Here is an 18,502-nt window from a genome sequence, read left to right as displayed (position 1 = left end):
TTACCACTCCAAGTCTCATATCCATGCTGCAATTTCCTTCTAATGCACCTGGTTTTGTTCTTGCCTATAGGGCTTTGCATATGCTATTCCAGGCAGCTAGGAATGGTGTGAGGCTATTCATCTTTCATACAGTCCTGTTTGCTCTTCTGCCTGACCTTTTGGACTAAAAGCTCCAAGAAGGCAGACACCATATCAGTCTAATTCATCATCTCCAACCTCAGCACAGTTCCTGAGGTTGTGCAGTGCAGTTAGATATCTATCTCATTGAGAGAATTAATGAATGACCTTATCTACTGTTTCTTTCATTAAACTGTGAACTTCTTGAGGAAAGGGACTATGGTTTGCTGTGTTCCAAGTGTCAGGTACAATTACTGTGAGTCATACAGCTTATATAAATTGGGCATCTCCTATGTGCCACACACATACTAAGTATGGATATGTGTGAACAGAAAGGGACATGTTTCCTGCCGTTACGTGCTTTTAGTCTGATAGGGAGAGAGCCATTTACCAAATGATCCCATTAACTAAGTGTAAATTGCAGTGGTGAGAAGTGCCTACAAAACAAAGGTACATGAAAAGTGTTGTGGGGGCATGGAATAGTGACTGCCTAGTTGAGGAGCAGTCCTGGCTCTTGAATTTTAATGTCAGAGGACTTGGCAGCCACAGAGGTGAGCCTCTTGGATCTGCCTTCAAAAAACAGCTTCTCATCCAGATCGAGGAGTTACAGATGGCAGATGCAGGGCCTTCAGGGCAGCACCACATTCTTCCTGGGCAACACCAGCCAATGGCTGACCATGGGTATATTTCTGCCCACTGGGGACTCCTCTAAGGAATTTTTGTTCTGGGGGCTCCCTGTGGGGATGGCCTGAGTCTTTGCCCAATCCTGTTTCTTCCCCTTTCTTTTGCAGGGTGTTGCCCCAAACTCTGTCTCAACATCTGTTTGGAGGGCCTGACCTGACACACAGGATCTAGAGGGTTGGATTCTTGTGGACAGAGGAGCTTGAAGCTGCAGAGCATTTTTATTTAAAATCGACAAACTACCATCACTCATTCCAAAGAGTGGGGAAAGGCTGGTGGTAATAACTACTTCTATGAGAATTAATGTACATAATGGCTATATAGTACTTGGCACTCAATGAATGGCAGCTGTTGTTATTTCTTGATTTCTGAGTGTGTGGGAGCAGAGCCCCTCTGGGGTCTGGGGTGGCAGTGGGGTGTTCCAGAAACTGTTGGCACCACTGTAACCTCTCTGGAGTTTTTCCTCTCAGGTTCCCTCTGCTCCAGGCAGTTTTGGAAAAGTCTTCCTCTTGGGAGGGTGACCATGGGGAAGACTACGGGATATATAAGCTTGGAAGTATTGAATCTGGCCCCAAAGGCTGGGCTGCTAGCTGTACTTCAATTGTTCCAAAGGGCGACCCCAGGAAAGGTCCTCCCAAATTTCCCGGCCTTGCATGCATGGTACTGATTTAGGGTCCTCCTGGGAGATGACCTACTGGGAGACAGACAGAAGGACAAACGGGGGACGGACAGGTGATGAGTGACTGATGAATGGATAGACACAAGTCAGACTGAGATGGCAAGACAGGCGAATGGATCTGTCAGGCAGGTGGGCAGGCACGTGACTGACTGATGATGCATGGGCCTGGAGGCCAGGGAGCCTTGCACCTGCCAGCTAGGCCACCAGAGGGCAGCGCCGCCCCGACCAGCGCTGCTCAAGGCCAGCAGGGCGCGCTCGGGGCGGGGCGGGGCCAGCGTGCGCACGGGGCGGAGCCGGCATGCACGCGGGGGCGATTGCGGGCTGGGCGCGAGGCGGGTGGGCGGCAGGGGCGGGGCGCGCGTGCTCGCGGGGGCGGCCGGGGGGCGGGGCGCACGGCGGCCGCGGGCGCGCGCGGTGGCTGCGCTTTCCGTTCTGGGCCGAGGCTCGCGGAGGAAAAGTTGAGGGGCTGAGAGGAGCTGCTTCGGGACAGGCAGCGAGCGCGACGCTGAGCCGGTTCCTAGTGCCCGCGGCCCCGCCATGGACGACCTCGGTGAGTGAGCAGAGGCGGGGGGAGGAGGCGGCTAGCGGCGCGCGGCCCCGGCCAAGCGGGCGCGAGCGGGCGGAGCGGCGGGGGCCTCGGGATCCCACCCGCGGCGGGCAGCGTCCCGGCTCCGGTCCCTGCCGGACCGGGCTCCGCGGGACTGGGCTGCCGGGCTGGGCCTGAGTCCCCGGCCAGGCCAGTCCCACCGCCGTTCTTACAGCCGCCACCCCCCGCCTCGGGGACGGACCCACCCGCGTTTCCCAGACCGGCCGCAGGGACCAGCTGGCACCTCAGGGACCCGCCCCGTCCGCCTCAGGGACGGGACCCCCCAGTGCCTGCAGACCACCTCCCGAGCCGTAGGAGGCTCACTTCCCAGACCCGTCCCTCCACCCCCACCTCACAGATCGCCACCCCACCGCCCAGCTCGGGGAGCAGCTGCCTAAACTCACCGGCTGGTCTCTCATTTCCAGGACCTGCTCTCCAAACTGGAGGACCGCCCCCCCCACTTGACAGACTGGCACCCTAACTTAAGAGAGAGCTCCTCCAGCCCACTGCTTTCATTTCACCCCCACTTCCGAGGTAGCCCCTTCAGCCCACTCCTTTCAAGTCAGATTCACAAGTTAGAAATGAGCCTCAGATGACATCCCTGCAAAGGCAGGTTCCCATCTGTCCCACTAGCCCCTCTACTCCAGGTCTGGTCACCCTGTTTCCTGGATGGGTCACTTCGTTTGGCTGACCGCCCTCTCCACTCCCTCGACCAGCCCCTCCCCTCTCTTATCACAGACCAGCCTAATCCTAAAAGAGAAAGCTGGCAAGACAAGATTCTTTCCCTACTCTTATTTTCTGGTGCAGTGCCAGGGGAATGAGGTGGGAAGTGGGCGCCAAGGTATGGCCATCTCTGAACTTGTCCTGGCTGGCAGAGTTCCCCTTCCCCCCAGCATCAAACCTTGCTGGATGCCACACAAGTAAGGAGGACAGGATGCTCAGAACAGAGTTTTACTGTTTTCATGTTATTGGAGCTCCAAAACTACTCTTTTCAGTCCAGCCTTGATCTGGTGTTAGGGCAGGGGAAAGTATCTCCTGGAACCAGACACTAAACCCAAAGGGGTTGATGCCAGGGTTCTAGGAATGCCTTGAATGGCATGAACCCTGGAGTGGGAGGATTCTCTCTCTTCCTCCCCTCCACGCCTGTAGTTGGAGGGCCTCTGAGCTGGGGAGGTGAGGAGGAGGAAAAGTTTCTTCTCTGTAGGAGCCTTGTCTTCTCTCTCTGGACTGTGGGTGGCTTGTGTGACCACTGATGCTTTCTCTGTACCAGGCTCTGAGGAGTAGATTCATCAGACAGGACTAACAGACCTCCCCCAAGTACACAGGGCACTAAGTGAAGACTGGCTATTTGTAGGCTTTGGACTTGTAAGGGGACAGGGAGGAGGACCCACAGCTTCCCTGGGAGATCAGCGGGCCCCCAAGAGATCCTGGTGCCAGGGATGAAGTAGGGTCCTGCCTGACTTTGCAGAGTGTGATGGCTGCCAAGCATAGTTCTGCCTTTGGGTCAGGCTTGGCACCCATTTTTCCAACACACTCAAGGTTGGCATGGCTTCCAGGCAGGTATTTTTTTCACATAAAAACTAAGCAAAAAGGAGGCCAGGGGATAATTTTTGCATCAGGATCTGAAAGTCTCAGTGCTTTCCCAGTGGGAACCGGGGAGCAGAGTTCTAGTTTCTCAAATGCTGATGTGGTTCTGCTGCTCCTACATAGTCCCTGGACTGTCTGAAGGACTGAGAAAGTCTTTGTAGAGTATGTAGTCTAAGTTCGGAATTCTTGTCCTCTGACAGTCTTCCATTTAGGGCTAGGAAACTGAATTAGTCTTTGAAAGGAAAGAGAGTGTACTGGCAGAGGGGATTGTAGGAATTTAGATTTGCTGTTCATGGAGAACTTCCCCATACCTTAATGTGTCCTGTCCTCATGGCAACCCTTTATAAGAGCCCTTTAGGGCCACTGATATCATTACTACCTACCTTTCCCGAATTGAGAAAACTGAGATGAAGAGAGTCTGATTCATTTGCCCAAGGCTGCACACAAGAAGTGATAAAACCATGACTAGAAGCCCAGTCCCTGTCTTCTAGGTCTACAGCTCTTGTGTACCATCTCAGGATCCCTTTCAGGGCCTTTCTTCCCGAGGAGCGGGCGAGCAGTGCGTGAAGGGGGCGTCAAAGCGGGTTGATGGCTGCCACCTGTAACTTCTGCTGCCTCCCACCACAGGCTCCCCAGTTTGGATCCCAGCTGCCGGACTTCCTTGGCCTAAGCTCCAGGGGACCAGCCACGCCCTGCAGATCGGAGCCTGGGGTGGGAGAAATGAGAACCTGGGGTGGGAGGAATGGGGCGTGCAGGAGGGGAGAGGAATTTGTCTGTGCACTCAGGCTCCATCAGCTGTCTGGATGGCTGCTTAACACCCTGCCTGTCAGCTGTTTTCCTTAGTGTGGACACAAACGCCAGGCCTCTTGTTTTTATTTTTCTCCTGAGAGTGCTCTCAGCTGTGAGCCTCCTAGTCCCTGAAACAGTGAAGTTTATAGTCTGTCCCGCGGCAAAGCTAGAGGGGCAGAGTCTCTGCTGTGATTTTGTTTTTTGGTCTTAAAAAAAACGAAACTGGGGAACTCTTTCTTCCCCAGGACTGCTAATGACAGACTCACCCTGTGCTGTTTAATAAGTTACAAATTTATAGCTCTTGGGCAGAAAAACATAAACACAGCCCTTCCCTGTGTGTTCTGTCTGCTTTGTGCCGAGGGGTGGCTGCTCATGCCTTTTCTCATTACTGTTTAGATGCTGGTTTGGCCATGAGTTTACCCCGTTTGAGTTTTTAGTTCTGGCTGGAGTTCCCTGGATAGAGTTCCCACACACTGAGATGCACTCCGATTAAGTTTTCAGACTCAACTCCTCACTCCCCTCGTTCATATTCCTAGTGTGCTTGGGGGGCTGTGACCAGAGCTGCTGTTCAGTACTGATCACGTGTGCCTGATGGGAGACAGGCACCCAGCTCAGAGCTTCATTCGTATTACCACGGACATTCAGACAGGGAGGTGTTTTATCTCTGCTTCACAGATGGGGAAACCTGAGATCTGGGAAGTTCACAGGGGAGCTGGGATTGGAACCCAGACTGATCCAGTTTCAGATCTGGTCATCTTAATTATAATAAGGTAGTAAGTGGTCAGTGTCTAACCAGGAGGAAGAGCCAAGGAATCTGCTGAATAATTGCTAGTTCCTTTAAAATTTCAGCCCTGGGGTCCATCCCCACGAAGTGGCCTCTGTGGCAAAGGGTGGGTCTGGTTCAGGCCTAGATAGCTTCGCCCTTCTCATCTCTTGTAGAGGAGACAGCTAACCATTGGCAGTGCCCAGTTGCCGCTGGGATCTAGACACGTCTTCTTCCAGCTTCTCAGCAGTCTTGACCCCCTGGAAAACAGTGCCTCATTGTCCTTGGGGGAGGTCTAGCGGGGCAGGGGAGTTGCCTGGGGCATTCTGGACTATGGAGCCTCCCTGTTTCCATGGAAAGTCTGGACTTTGGGCCTGCCTATCTGTATGGTGCCTCTGTTTCGGGCCATGGTCAGGGACCCAGCTGCTGGGCCAGTGGCAGAGGCACTGCGGAGTGAAGGTGCACTCCACTCAGCTCATGGTCTTCTCCTGGGCTGTGTAGTACTGAGGTGCAAAGCTGGGATTCAAACCCTGGTGTGTTTGAGTCTTCACCAGGTGCCCTTCCTCCTGTGCTTGGGCAGCAGACAGGTTAGGGTGGAGGGGTTCAGGTTCCTGGGAGCCATAGCCCTGCCACTGTGGGCTGAGGTTTTCCAGTGATCATCTCAGGATTCCTTTCTTCCAGCTTCTGCAGTGATGACTCTGCTTGGGCGAGGCTTGGTGGGCCTTCAGCTGGAGGGGCCATTGTTCCCCAGAAGCCAGAGCTCCCCTGAGGTGCGGAGTAGCCCTCTTGCTCCATTCACTCATCGTGCATGAGTGTAGCATAGTGATCCTCCAAAGCCTCCCTTGGGCCTTAGCTTGTTCCAAAGCCAGAGATGATGAAAAAACTTCCTCTGAGTTTCACTCTCATTCCAGCCCTTCCCTGGGTTGTCCTGGTCTCAGTGCCTTCGCCAATAACAACAAACATCTGTAGACCACGTTTCTCTTCTACAGTGTTTATAGAACTCTTTGCCGTGTTTATTGAGCACTTCCTGGGTGCAGGCACTCTTGCATTGAATTATGTCAGCCACAGGTTCTTGTCCTGCCTCTACCCATTTTATAGGTGATGAAACTGAGGCCATTTGGCACCAACCTATTTCTATAGGAGGGGGCTGTTGAAAACTTTGAAGGTGGAGAATTGAGGATGTCCTGTGGGAGAAAGAGAGGGAGAGAGAATTAGGAAGCTGCGTTTTCCCAGAAACCTTGACAAAGCAGCTGATTAAAAGGCACAGCTCACTTGTCCAAGTTCCGAAACTACTGAGTGGCTAGGCTGGGTTTTCAGTCCAGGCCTGGGATTTAAATGCAGAGACAGGCTGGTAACCATTTTTACACCCCTGTTTGAGACACTGGATGGAGTCCTGGTTTGCTGTTTATTTGATTGGCTTCCATTTGTAAGATGCTGCAGATCTTTTCAGCCCCCTTCCCACACTGCCATTCTCTGTTCAGTCTCCTCCGTCTATCCCTTTCCTGTTCTCTACTACTCCTGGTTCTTTCCTGGGGACACCATGCTCAGGATGGGCTGCTGGGCACCTGTGGTAGTGTCTCCTGGCCGGCAGGGAGGCCCCGCTCTTCCCTCCCCATGTCCTCCCCAGTCACCTGTTGCCCTCAAGACAGATTTGAGCTGACAGCCCAGCTGCCAAGAGGAGCCTGGGGTGGTCCTCTTCTGCGCTTTCAGCTTGGAAGTAGAAGCCTTCTGTGTCCCCTACCTAGTGCACACACATCCGGTCTCTGTTCAGGGGTTTGTACATTGCTGCCATTTGGAGCCAACCCATTTCCAGAGGAGGGAGCCGCTGAAACTTTGAAGGTGAAGAATTGAGGATGTCCTGTGGGAGGGAGAGAGGGAGAGAAAGAATTAGGGAGCTGAGTTTTCCCAGAATCTTTGACAAAGCAACTGACTAAAAGGGATGTGCAGGGATGGTCCCTTCACCCGTGACAGGCCTGGAGCCTCCACAGCCTCCCAGGTCCACTTGGCCTTTTCAGTTGGGGTCTTATTGGGAGTCTCACATCCGAACTCCATGTGGGTTCACATCCTGAAAACAGTTTTCCGACTAATAAATTGATTGCCTAACCAGTGGCGCTCAGGACTGGCCTCTCCAGGGACGCCTTGGACGCTGGGCCAGTGGCAGGCAGAATGTGTGTGTGGTTGGCCAGGCCTGGCAGCCCCGGTGACCGAGTTTTCCCTTAAAGACAGCCGTTTAATGCTTATTCCTTGTGTGATTATGGTATTGTGGTTTTATGGGGGAATATTGTGCTTGTTAGGTGCATGCTGAAGTATTTTGGAGTAAAGGTCATGGTGTCTGCAGTTTAGTTTTAAATACAGCATGAAAAGGAGATTTGTACACACACACACTGAGAGCAGGAGAGAGAAGGAGCTCCTGCTTTGTTTACATAAAAAGGCAGGATGGTGACCAGGAGTGAATCCAGGTGGAGTGTGTATGGTGGGTGCTCACTGTCACAGCCCTTCAACTTCTCTGTATGTTTAGATGGTTTCATGATGAAAAGTTGGGAAAAGTAAGAAAACATGGCTTTTTTCATAGTGGACTTAAGAATTATTTGGCCAAGGGTGCTCATAAATGTCTGTCGTGGTTGACAGGGATGCAGGTCCCCTGTGACTCGTGCAGGTGGTGGAAAGACTGGGTGGGCGGAGATCAGGAGCTGAGTGGGACTAGGATGATAGTAACTGGTGACTCTCAGCCAGGGAGAGAGGCTCATGGCCTCAGTCACCTGTGCAGGAAAAAGGACAGGCCAGACAGAGACTGGAGCTTCAACAGTGTAGAAGTTGCTTCTAGGGTTATTGTGGGTGTGGTGACATTCATCAGACTAGGGTCAGGGCAAGCGATGTTGAGCCCTTGGAGTTTGAAAGGGGTTGCCTGGGTGGGCTGAAGAGCAAGCCTTTACAAAAGGCAGAGAACAGCCTCTGGGCAGCTGTAGCCTGGGGGAGGGGGTGGAATGCCATTGGCTTCACATCATGAACCTCTTATCTGTGGCCAAAGGAACACTATTAGCCTGTGGGCAGTGTGAGCAGGAGTGGCCCCAGGCTCTTGCTTGCAGCTTGGCCCTCCAGTCTTCTAGATTTCAGGATCCCTGTCCTGGAATCCCCACTCCCAGGTCTCTGTCTTGTTTTGTGCTGACTTAAAGCTGGGGCACTTGGGTCTCCTATCTATTTGGGAGAAATAGCTGGATTCTGGCACCAGTGGCCTGCTTGGCTTTGAGGGCTATGGTGCCTACTAGAAACATTTTGGGGCCCTCTTAAGCAGCCCCGCTTAAGAAGAGCTCTTCATGCAGGAGCCTTCCTTGAGCCTCACATCCGTCAGCATGCAAGAATTGCAGAGACTGGCCACTTGGTTGGGATCATGGGACCTATCTAGTGAGGTCTTGCAGTGGTGTGTCATGGCCTTACTCTGCCTGTTTGAAAAGCAGCATGATGTGTGTTTTCTGGGGGAGGGGTGGCTCTGGGAGGAAGCTTTATGTAATTCTTGGCTGGGACTCAGGTAATTGTTTTAATGAAATGGAATGCAGCTTATTCAGAACTTGCTTGGCAGAAACAGCCATGTTCTGTCCTGTTTCCTTGTTGGGGAGAGCGGGGCACACATTTCCAGCTGTTCTGAATGGTAGAACCCTGGGTGAGCCTGAGCAAGGTGGGTGGAAGCCTCCGAGGAGAGCTTCCAGTTTAGCTCAGGGATCCTCAGGCTGCTTGATTCTCCTCTGGACACTTCTGTATCTTTCTGATGAGCCATGGAGATTTCGGCTTCTCACAGCAACAGGAAAGCCTTGTTGAAAGCAGCTGTAAAATGGGCCTAAAGCCTGCCCCTTGTGTTGTTGGGAGGTCACATGCAATGAGAGAGGTAGAAGTGCCTAGTGTGGAGGATAGACCCCCCCCTTCCTCACTCTTTCCTCCACCCCCACACCTCTTCTTGCATCTCAACACCTGTCATATATCTCCCCGTCTTCCCCTGTGTACACCTTATGTAGCCATCTGTGGTCCACCTGGACCCCCTTATCTTCTGGCTCCCTTATTTTGCCTCTCTGCCCTTCATGACATCTTTATTTTGCTCCTTTTCTGTTTTTAACACAACCTGGGCCATTCTCCCACGTCTTCCCTTTTGCTAGGAACACATCTTCAATGCAGTATACTCAAGCCCCTTCACTTCCTTGAGGTCGGCTTCTCCGCAGGCCCTCCCACCTCCTCTTATGATCCCTTCATGGGGGTGTGCCTCTGCATTATTCTGAAGGCTTCTGCTCGCTCTCTGTTTGTCTCCTGGGTGCCTAGGTCAATTCATCTAGTTGCATGACCTCTCATCACTTGTGTGTTGACGACTCCTAAATTTATATTTCCACCCCTGACGTGGATTCCATTGTCCAGATTCTTCCGGACTGCTCGCCAGCACAGACCCAGCTCACTTCCTTCTCACTCTCTCTTTGCGGCCTCATCTATTGTCTACTCTCTCTGATATTGTTCCCTCTCTTCTCTTGGCCTGTGTGAAATCATCGGTCTTCGTGCATGTTTTAGGCACTGTTTTCATGTGCTTCATCGTTCTTGATAGGATCCTGACAGCCACTCTTTGGGGAAGGTGGTAGTTTTCCACATTTACAGATGAGGAAGCTAAACAGACGCTCAGAGCATTTAGAGGAAGGGGCCAGCGTCACCGCAGCTCCTGATGCAGGAACTGGATCCTAGGTCTTCTGGATGCAACCCATTCTCCCTTTTGGTTCTTCATACTGGAAACGTAAAGGTGGAAATGGATTGAATTTGGCCTGCAGACCCAAATGGGTTGCTTGACCTTCACGATGTTTAAAAATACTCCAAGTTAGTTGCCAAGATTTAAAGCATCAGGGGATTGCACCTAAAAATCCCTGTGTTGTGTCTTTTGGAAAACCAGAGATGGCTACACTGGACACCCATCCTAATGGTACCACCTGCTTGGCCTCTGCAGCACCAGCCCTTATGGTGGCCCTCTCTGTTGCCTGCAGTGGGCCTGGCTGCTTTGGACATATTCCTACTTGACCCCACTTTGGGAGGTTGTAAAAATGTTGTTTCCTCTATTTACAACAAACAGAATTGCCAGTCTAGGGGGTTTCTTGAACTGCATTCTCTGAGTTAGATTTGACTTCTGACCACTCCAAGCATGGTCTGTCTGGAGTCTGGATCTTTGAGGCAGAAGATAGCCTCCTTACCTGTCTCTCCACCCCTTCACCGCCCCACCTTTAAGATCTCAGCTGCAGCCACCTTCTTAGGAAGGCTTTTTCCCAGTTAAAAACAGCCAACCTCCTGACCCTCCACTTCAGTATAACTTCACAGATCTTTGTGAGTTGGGTTTCTTTCCTCTGTCTCCCCTCTGCCCTGTAAACCTCTTGAAGACAGGGCTCTTTTCTGCCTTTTGCGTGCTTTAACCACCAAGTACGCCTCAGTTCTCTTCTGTGGTTGCTTAATAAATATTTCAGGGTGGTTGATGATTAAATGGGTATGAAGTACAATACCCGCTATGATGCCAAACCTCCAACAAACTACTTCCTCTGCTGGAGAGCCTCTGAGAAACCCTCTGGATTCCAGGTAAGTGGGGAGCCAGCATTAGTGCCACAGACAGAACACAGGCTCCGACATCAGCTTCAGTCACTCCTGGGTCTGTATGGACGCTGCCACTTGCTAACTGCGTGGCCACAGCTCAAGCCCTACCTGTGAAACAGGCGCATTTCCTGAAATGCTTTAAAGCACTCAATAAGTGGTAAGGAGTATTGTTATTATTTATTCTTATAATAATCTCGATGATGCTCCTGGGGCTGCCTTTCTCAGCCGCCTCTCCACTGCACCAGTAGGCTGCCTGAGTTGGCCGTGGCCTTGGTGGTGGGCATTTGCTGCAGCTGAGCCTGGCTGCTGGTTCAGCTGGGCCTGGGGGAGGAATCTGGCTTCAGGTATCTCCCAAGACAATGTGATTTGGGCTTCTCTGTGACCCTGTGGGCTGGAGTGTTTGGGGCTCAGCTCTGCAGGTGAATTGGTTGGACTCTGGTGCTGGTGGTGTTAAGTTGGGGTTTGGTTATGTGATATATCATTTCCATGACGCCTCTTTGGTGGCTTTGGGGAGGAAGTGGCTGGGGGAGGAGGTTATTTGGTGGCTTGCTTCATACTAACTGCTCATCTAATGCTAATAGCTGAGAGCTGCTCTGGGATCTGTCAGCAGTTCAGCACTAAGCATCTCCCAGAACTCACCGGCCTTCCCCAGGGCAAGGCAGGCTGTGAAGAATCTTCCGTGACATCTATAAAGCCTTGCAGGGTGGGTCTAGGCCAGGGATGCTCCTTAGTAGCAGTAGAAAAAGGGAGTGTTTGGTTTTCTGGACTGTGAACTGTGGTTTTTGTCAGTTGAATGGCCACAGCTGTTACTAGAAGCTGGTCCCTTGATGGGGCTGCCCTGACAGCATTTGTACCCTTTCGGTGGCAGTCGATCTGTTGGGGCAATCCTGTGTCCCGTTGCGGATTGGGAGTGGCTCAGAAATCCTGGCCGGGCTTTTCCTTGCTCTCTGTTTCCAGGAACATTACTCTTCCTTAGGTGGAAATGGGAGGGTCCCATGGCCTGCACTTGGTTTCCTCTGGGTTTATCATTTCCTCCGTGGACTCCTGGTTTGGCTGGCCCCCTGGTTTCTTATCACTGGTGAGCTCCAGGATGGCTGAGTTGGGCTGCCTCCTCTGGGGTGGGCGTGAAGGAGTGGCTGAGGCTCCTGGAACACTGTACTCTTACCCCGGAGACCTAGCATGGCTGCCCTCCTGGACTCTTGTGCTGCCCATTTTGGAAAGCTGTCTGTTCCCAGGAGTGTGTGTGTGGTTTCTCCACCCCTCTGCTGTGGTGTCATCTTAGCTGTGCCCTGGGGGTGAGGCATTAGGGTTCTTGGGTAGCCTCGTTTCCTTCTGCCTCATCCCCTCGGATGGCCTCTTCTGCTGTGTCCTGAATTTTCCAAGAACTCCTGTCCCTTTTCTCTGTTTGAAAGTCAGCACTTGACGTCTTTTTGCCTGGTTTGCTAAAGCAGCCATGCCAGAAATACTCTGGGAGAAGAAGAGTGTCACCTGGCAGTGGTTGTCACAGTTTCCTGTGATCACTAGTGGTCATCTGCTTCCAAACATCCTGTTTGCACCTCTAGAGCAGCAAGAACACTGACCTGGAGACAGCTGTCCCTCCCTGAGCTCAGACCAAGGTGTGGGGCCCTGGGGGCCCTTGGTTTGCTGGTCGCTGGCTATTGGTGGCATTGCTGGCTTTGGGTTCCCACGGGCTCTGTTCTTCCTTGTCTCCCTGCTTCTGCTGCCCATGAGGATTTCCCTCTGAATGTTCTGTTGAGTGTGATCAGCCAACATGCTCCTCTGTGGTTCTGGACTGATTGAGTCCTTTAAACCCCGACTCCTGTGGTTAGGGGTCTGTGGCCCGTCACCTCCTCAGTCAGAGCTGCTCACTTTATCAGTTTATATATTGGGCTTCCATCAAAAACTGCAATTGGGGTTTTTTAAAATTTGAAAATGAAAATGTAAAAAATATTTGAAAATCACCAATGAGGTTCAGTCCACCCGTTTTATAGGTAGACAAACTGAGGCCCTCCGAGGAGAAAGCGCTTGTCCAGGACACTTAGTAGTAGAGCAGTCCTGTGCTTTTTCCTCCTTCTAGCCCCTTTTGGGGAATATCTGGGGTCCTAGTTTTCTTTGTTTTTAGAACTACACACCTGCCTGCCACGGTGTAGCCTTGAGCTTTCTTTTTCCTAGGTACTTTTCTCCTGTCATTTTGTATCTGATGTTGTTTACTTTTATGAAAGTTTTTTATGTCAAAGAAGATACATGCTGATTGTAAAAGGAAAGAAAAAAGGCACAGAAGTGAAAGTGCTTTCTTTCTTCCCTGACCAGGGGTAACCAATACCAGTAGTTTGTGTGTCTTTCCCAACTATTTTCCATACATTTATAAATACATAAGAAGGCTGTGATATACATACCCTTCATTGTTCATTTGTTTTTTTAAACTAGCAGATGAAATTCACATAGTATGAAATGAGCCGTTTTAAAGTGAACAATTCACAGGCATTAAGTTCATTCACAGTGCTGTACAGCCATCACTTCTATATGTTAATAGAACATTTCCATCAGCCCCAAAGGAATCCCTGTACCTTCTCTTACCCTTATCTGTTTCCCCAGCCCCTGGCAACCATTAACTTACTTCTGTCTCTATAGATTTGCTTATTCTGAAGAGTTCACATAAATGGAATAATATGTGGCCTTTTGTGTTTGGCTTCTTTCACTTAGCATAATGTTTTTGAGATTCATGTTGTGGCATCTGTCAGTGCTTCATTCCTTTTTTTTTTTAAATTTTTTAATTTTTTGCCTTAACATTTTTTTTTTTGCATCATTAATGTATAATTACTTGAACGACATTATGGTTACTAGACTCCCCCTATTATCAAGTCCCCTCCAATACCTCATTATAGTCACTGTCCATCAGCTTAGTAAGATGCTATAGAATCATTACTTGTCTTCTCTGTGTATACTGCCTTTCCTGTGTCCCACCCCACCCCGCTGCATTATGTGTGCTAATCGTAATGCCCCTTTTTCCCCCTTATCCCTCCCTTCCCACCCATCCTCCCCAGTCTCTTTCCCTTTTATAACTGTTAGTCCATTCTTGGGTTCTGTGAGTGTGCTGCTATTTTGTTCCTTCAGTTTTTTCTTTGTTTTTATACTCCACAGATGAGTGAAATCATTTGATACTTGTCTTTCTCTGCCTGGCTTATTTCACTGAGCATAATACCCTCTAGCTCCATCCATGTTGTTGCAAATGGTAGGAGTTGTTTTCTTCTTATGGCTGAATAATATTCCATTGTGTATATGTACCACATCTTCTTTATGCATTCATCTACTGATGGACACTTAGGTTGTTTCCATTTCTTGGCTGTTGTAAATAGTGCTGCGATAAACATAGGTGTGCATATATCTTTTTTAAACTGGGCTCCTTCATTCTTAGGGTAAATTCCTAGGAGTGGAATTCCTGGGTCAAATGGTATTTCTATTTTGAGCTTCATTCCTTTTTATGGCTGCATAATATTCCATTGTATAGACAGACCACATTTTGTTTATCCATTCATCTGCTGATGCACATTGGGTTATTTCCACTTTTTGGCTCTTATGAGTGATGCTGCTGGGAACATTTGTGTTTAAGTATTTATCTGCCTACCTGTTTTTAATTCTTTGGGTTTATATCTTCAGTGTTTTAAAGTTTATCTTTCAGTATTATAAATACCTACTAAAAGGACTAATTGTACTCATTCTTCTTTTACAGTTTAAAGGACTAATTATACTCATTCTTCTTTTACTGTTTAACCATTTTTTACTGATTAGCAATGTTATACATGTTCATTGCAGAAAATTTGAAATTAGAGATGCACAAGGGAAATAATGAAAACTCATAATCATCTGGAGAAATCACAATTAATATTTAAATGAATTTCTGTAAAATCTTTTCAGTTATTATACCAATTATGTTTATATTTGGAATATTTGTATTTATATATTTAATTACATACATAATTGGAATAATAATTGCCAGTATTAATAGAGCATTTATTCTGTGCTAGCACTGTTCTGAATGTCTGACTTATGTTACCATATCCTTAAAATAACCCTATGAGGTAAGTATTCTCGTAGATGTGGGCGCTAAAGCACAAAGAGGGTCAGTGACTTGTCTCAGGTGAATTGCTGGTAAGTGGCCACGTCGGGATTGGGACCTGGAGACTGCTTTAGCCCACTGTGTTCCTTAGGTTATACTGTAGACTGCATACTGATTACCAGTCAGCAATGCCACTGAGTGCCCCCAGGGAGGAGGAAGGGGAGGCGTACAGACTGTAGTGTGTGTATATGTGTATCTTGTATGTATGGATCAGTGTGATCAGTGTGCTTGGGAGTGTGGTAATTGAGAAAATGGTCAACCAGGTACATGGGGTGGGGGGTGGGGGTTGAGCACTGACCCGCCCAGAGAGTACCAGATTTGTCATGGAGGGAAAACCACTGGGAAGTGTGGTGTGAGCTGGCCTGCCCCCCACCCCCCACCCCGTGACCCTGGGTGGTCTGTGTTCCCCAGCCCAGCACCCTGTGGGCCCCTGTCCTGTGGCTCTTCTCAGCTCAGGTCATTTGCTTCTGTCTTCCTCTGCCTTCCATTGGAAGGGCTTTTCTCAATTATTGATCTTTCTCACTTAGGGAATTGAAATCTCCACGCTATGATAGTAGATTTGTCTTTTTTTCCCCTCAAGTTTGAGGCTTTGTTATTGGTTGTAGGCACCAATAACAGAAGAAATTCACATACCATAAAATGAGCCATTTTATGTTAGGTGTTCAGGATGTTCAGGATGAACCAACCTTTTCATCATTATGAAACGTCCTTCTTTCTCTCTGGTGATGTTCCTGTCTGGGAGTTTATCATATCTGATACTAACCGAACTGTTCTAACTTCGATGTTGGTGTTAGCATAGTGTATTTTTCTCCACCATCTTACACATATCAAACTGGTAGGAACTATCTGTGTCTTTATGTTTAAAATGTTTTTTACAGAAAGCACATATTGAATCTTGCATTTTTATTCAGTCTGACAACCTCTACCTTTTATTTGGAGTATGTCAACCATGTAACATTTAATTGGGTTTAATCTAACATATGATTGGGTTTAAGTCTACCATCTTGCCTTTTTTTTCTACTTGTATCATCTGTTCTTCTTTTCTTGTCTTCTTTTGGATTCATTGAGTATTTTTTAGGATTCCATTTTATCTCCACTGTTGGCTTATTTAGCTATATTGGTTTACTTCTTTTAGTGGTTGTTTATAGGTTTAACCTATCTATCTTCAAGTCATATACCATTTCACATATCATGTGAACCTTACAACAGTGTATTTCCATTTCTCCCTCCTGTTCTTTCTGTTACTGTTACAATAGATTTTACTTCCACATATATTATAAAACCCACACTGTTGTTGTTAGTCTTTTATATCTACCCACAAATTTACTTTTATAAAAGCTTTTAATTTCTGGTACTCTCTGTTCTTTTGTAAAAAGGGCCTTTTAGAGTCTAAAGAAATTTTAAAAATATTTGCAAATCATTATTTTTTTCCCTTCCTCTCCCTTTCTGTTTCTTTTCCAAATACTTCTCTTCTTTCTTTCCCTGGCTAGTTTTCCCTGCCTGTGGAGCTTCTCTCAGCATCTTCTAATCTTCTGTGCATACTTTGTGCCTCTGTTCATCTGTGGCTCAGTCATGATAGTCGATGATGCTATCAGCCCCGGAGCCCCAGGGCTGGTGTTGCTAACACATGCCAGTGGCGCTGTTTTAGAAAATCCACACATTCCAGCTCATGTCTCCTGCCGCCTCTGCCCCATGAGGAGAGGTGTGACAAGATGAGAGCCATAGGACTGAGGCAGCCTTTCTCCCTTGTTTTGCCCTGTTACTTGATAATGCCTCTCCTCCTCCAGCACCGAGTGAAAGTGCCACCCAGTCCCAGGTCCTGACTCTGGTTGGGTACCCAAACTCCCTCCAGCTGCTTGACCCCTGTGAGCCAGCCCACCTCACCAGCTTGCCCTCCCTGACCTATAGAGGAAGCCAGACAGGACACACAATGAGTTCAGAACTTAAGTACCCGCACAAGGCTGCTGTGCTCCGGCCACAGTCTTAGGGAGTATTTTTTTTATTTTTTGTTTAAGAGCTGGTTGGAGAGGGGAGGTAGTAACTAGATCATATTCGAGGGAAACTTACTGAGTTAGAAGTAATGAGGTGTCCAGCCTCCTACTTGTTATCCTCAAGTCATAGGGCCTGTGTGTATGTGATGCTTGACCCTATCATGCTTTGTGTGAAGTGAGCGCTCATGGAGGGCCTAGAAGTAGCATGGACTGAAGTGGTGTGGCGGATCTCTACAGTAGGTGGGCATGCAGGGGATCTTTCATTTATTTGTTTAGCAGTCATCCATGGAGTTCTTGTTATGCTCTAGGCTCTGCTCAATGCGAAGAGATCAAGATGGATAAAGGTATATTCCCTACCCTCACTGAGCTGTCATAGGCTGATGGGATACAGGCACTTACGCAGACAGTTCTTACCAGTTTGATACATGCTTTCATATAGGGAAGTGCCCAGTGCTTTGGGAACTGAAAGGAGAGGGACCTTGAACCCTGTGCAGAGAATGTGGTCAGGGAGAGCTTCCTGAAGGAAGTGGTACCCTAACCTGACTTTTTTGTGTGTGTTAGTTTTAATTGGAATCTTGACTTTTATAAAAGCTTCAAACTTTCATCCTATATAAAGATAGACATCCGATAACAAGATTTGGGAAACTCTTACAGAATAGGCCCCTATCATAAAAATCACACATTCCATTTTTTTTTAGGTAGGCAGGTGGATCCTTTGTATCCTCCTGTTGCAGAAGAGGAAACTACTGTGATGAGTCTCAAGGGATAAGAAAGACTTTAGCCTGGTTAAGAAGACAGGAGGATGGTGTGGTCAGAGGGAGCAACACATGTAAAGGCCTGGAAAGAGGAGGATTGTGTGTGTGTGTGTGTGTGGTTTCTTGGTGATGGTTTGGCACCCTGTGTCCTCCCAATTAGTTCTTACAAACTAATCAAACTCAGCCTGAGCCACAAGACCAAGGACAGTTGCTAGCCTTTGCTTCCTCAGTGGAATGTCCTGTGGGGATTGTTCTGGTTTGATCCCTGAGGTGGGCCAGCCTCTGAGGCTTCTGTTATCCTCTAGTCAGGTGTTGAGCTCTGTGCAGACTCTGCTTGGGCCCATCTGGGGCTGGGGTCCTGGGCCAGTTCTGAAGGTCATTTCCACAAGAGTTTGGGGCCGGAGATTTTGTCCTGGGCCTGCTGGCCCCAGTGGTGAGCCCGCATGCTCATGTGACAGGAAGGACCTGGTTCCTGTGATAACACGCTTGGCCTAGCCCTTCTTCCAGAGCGGGGCTGTCAGGGGATGGAGCTAGCTTTGTATTTGGATTTCAGAGGTGGCCTTCACCCAGAGAATGGGTAGAGGGAGGGAATCCCTGGTATTCCTGGGCACTCGGAGAATTCCCAAAGTGGGCTGCATGCAGTTTACAGCTCCCTAAGACCAGACTGGAAGAATTACTTGTTTTCAAAGGAAGAACAAACTTGGAGTGGAAACGCTGTATTATTTCACAAGCCACAACTTTCTGGATCCTTGAAAGATTTGTAGGTGACTTGGCCAGGGAAAGAGAAAGGCCCTGGGGCCACCTCGGGTAACCCTGCAGCTCCGCCTGTCCTCATC

At 49.0% G+C, this 18,502-nt stretch overlaps 1 protein-coding gene across 3 annotated transcripts in view; it reads left to right on the top strand.

Annotated features, from left to right (window-relative positions):
• Positions 1-1,856: 1,856 nt before the first annotated feature.
• PXN (paxillin) overlaps positions 1,857-18,502 on the top strand; it is a 43,918-nt gene continuing 27,272 nt past the window's right edge. Inside the window, exons 1-2 of one of the 3 annotated variants that reach the window (XM_073223966.1) lie at positions 1,857-2,027; positions 2,489-2,597. Coding sequence is in view for 2 of the 3 variants with exons in the window: in XM_036993400.2 (XP_036849295.2) it covers positions 2,015-2,027 (13 nt within the window). In the remaining variant the exon portion in view is untranslated. The remainder of the gene's footprint in view (positions 2,028-2,488; positions 2,598-18,502) is intronic. The other 2 variants (XM_036993400.2, XM_036993401.2) reach the window with 2 other exon arrangements.

The sequence above is a fragment of the Manis javanica genome, chromosome 15 (genome assembly GCF_040802235.1).
Source record: "Manis javanica isolate MJ-LG chromosome 15, MJ_LKY, whole genome shotgun sequence".
NCBI classification, from domain to species: domain Eukaryota; kingdom Metazoa; phylum Chordata; class Mammalia; order Pholidota; family Manidae; genus Manis; species Manis javanica.
The sequence above is the reverse complement of the archived record's forward strand: the minus strand, read 5'-3'. Positions and strand labels throughout refer to the sequence as shown.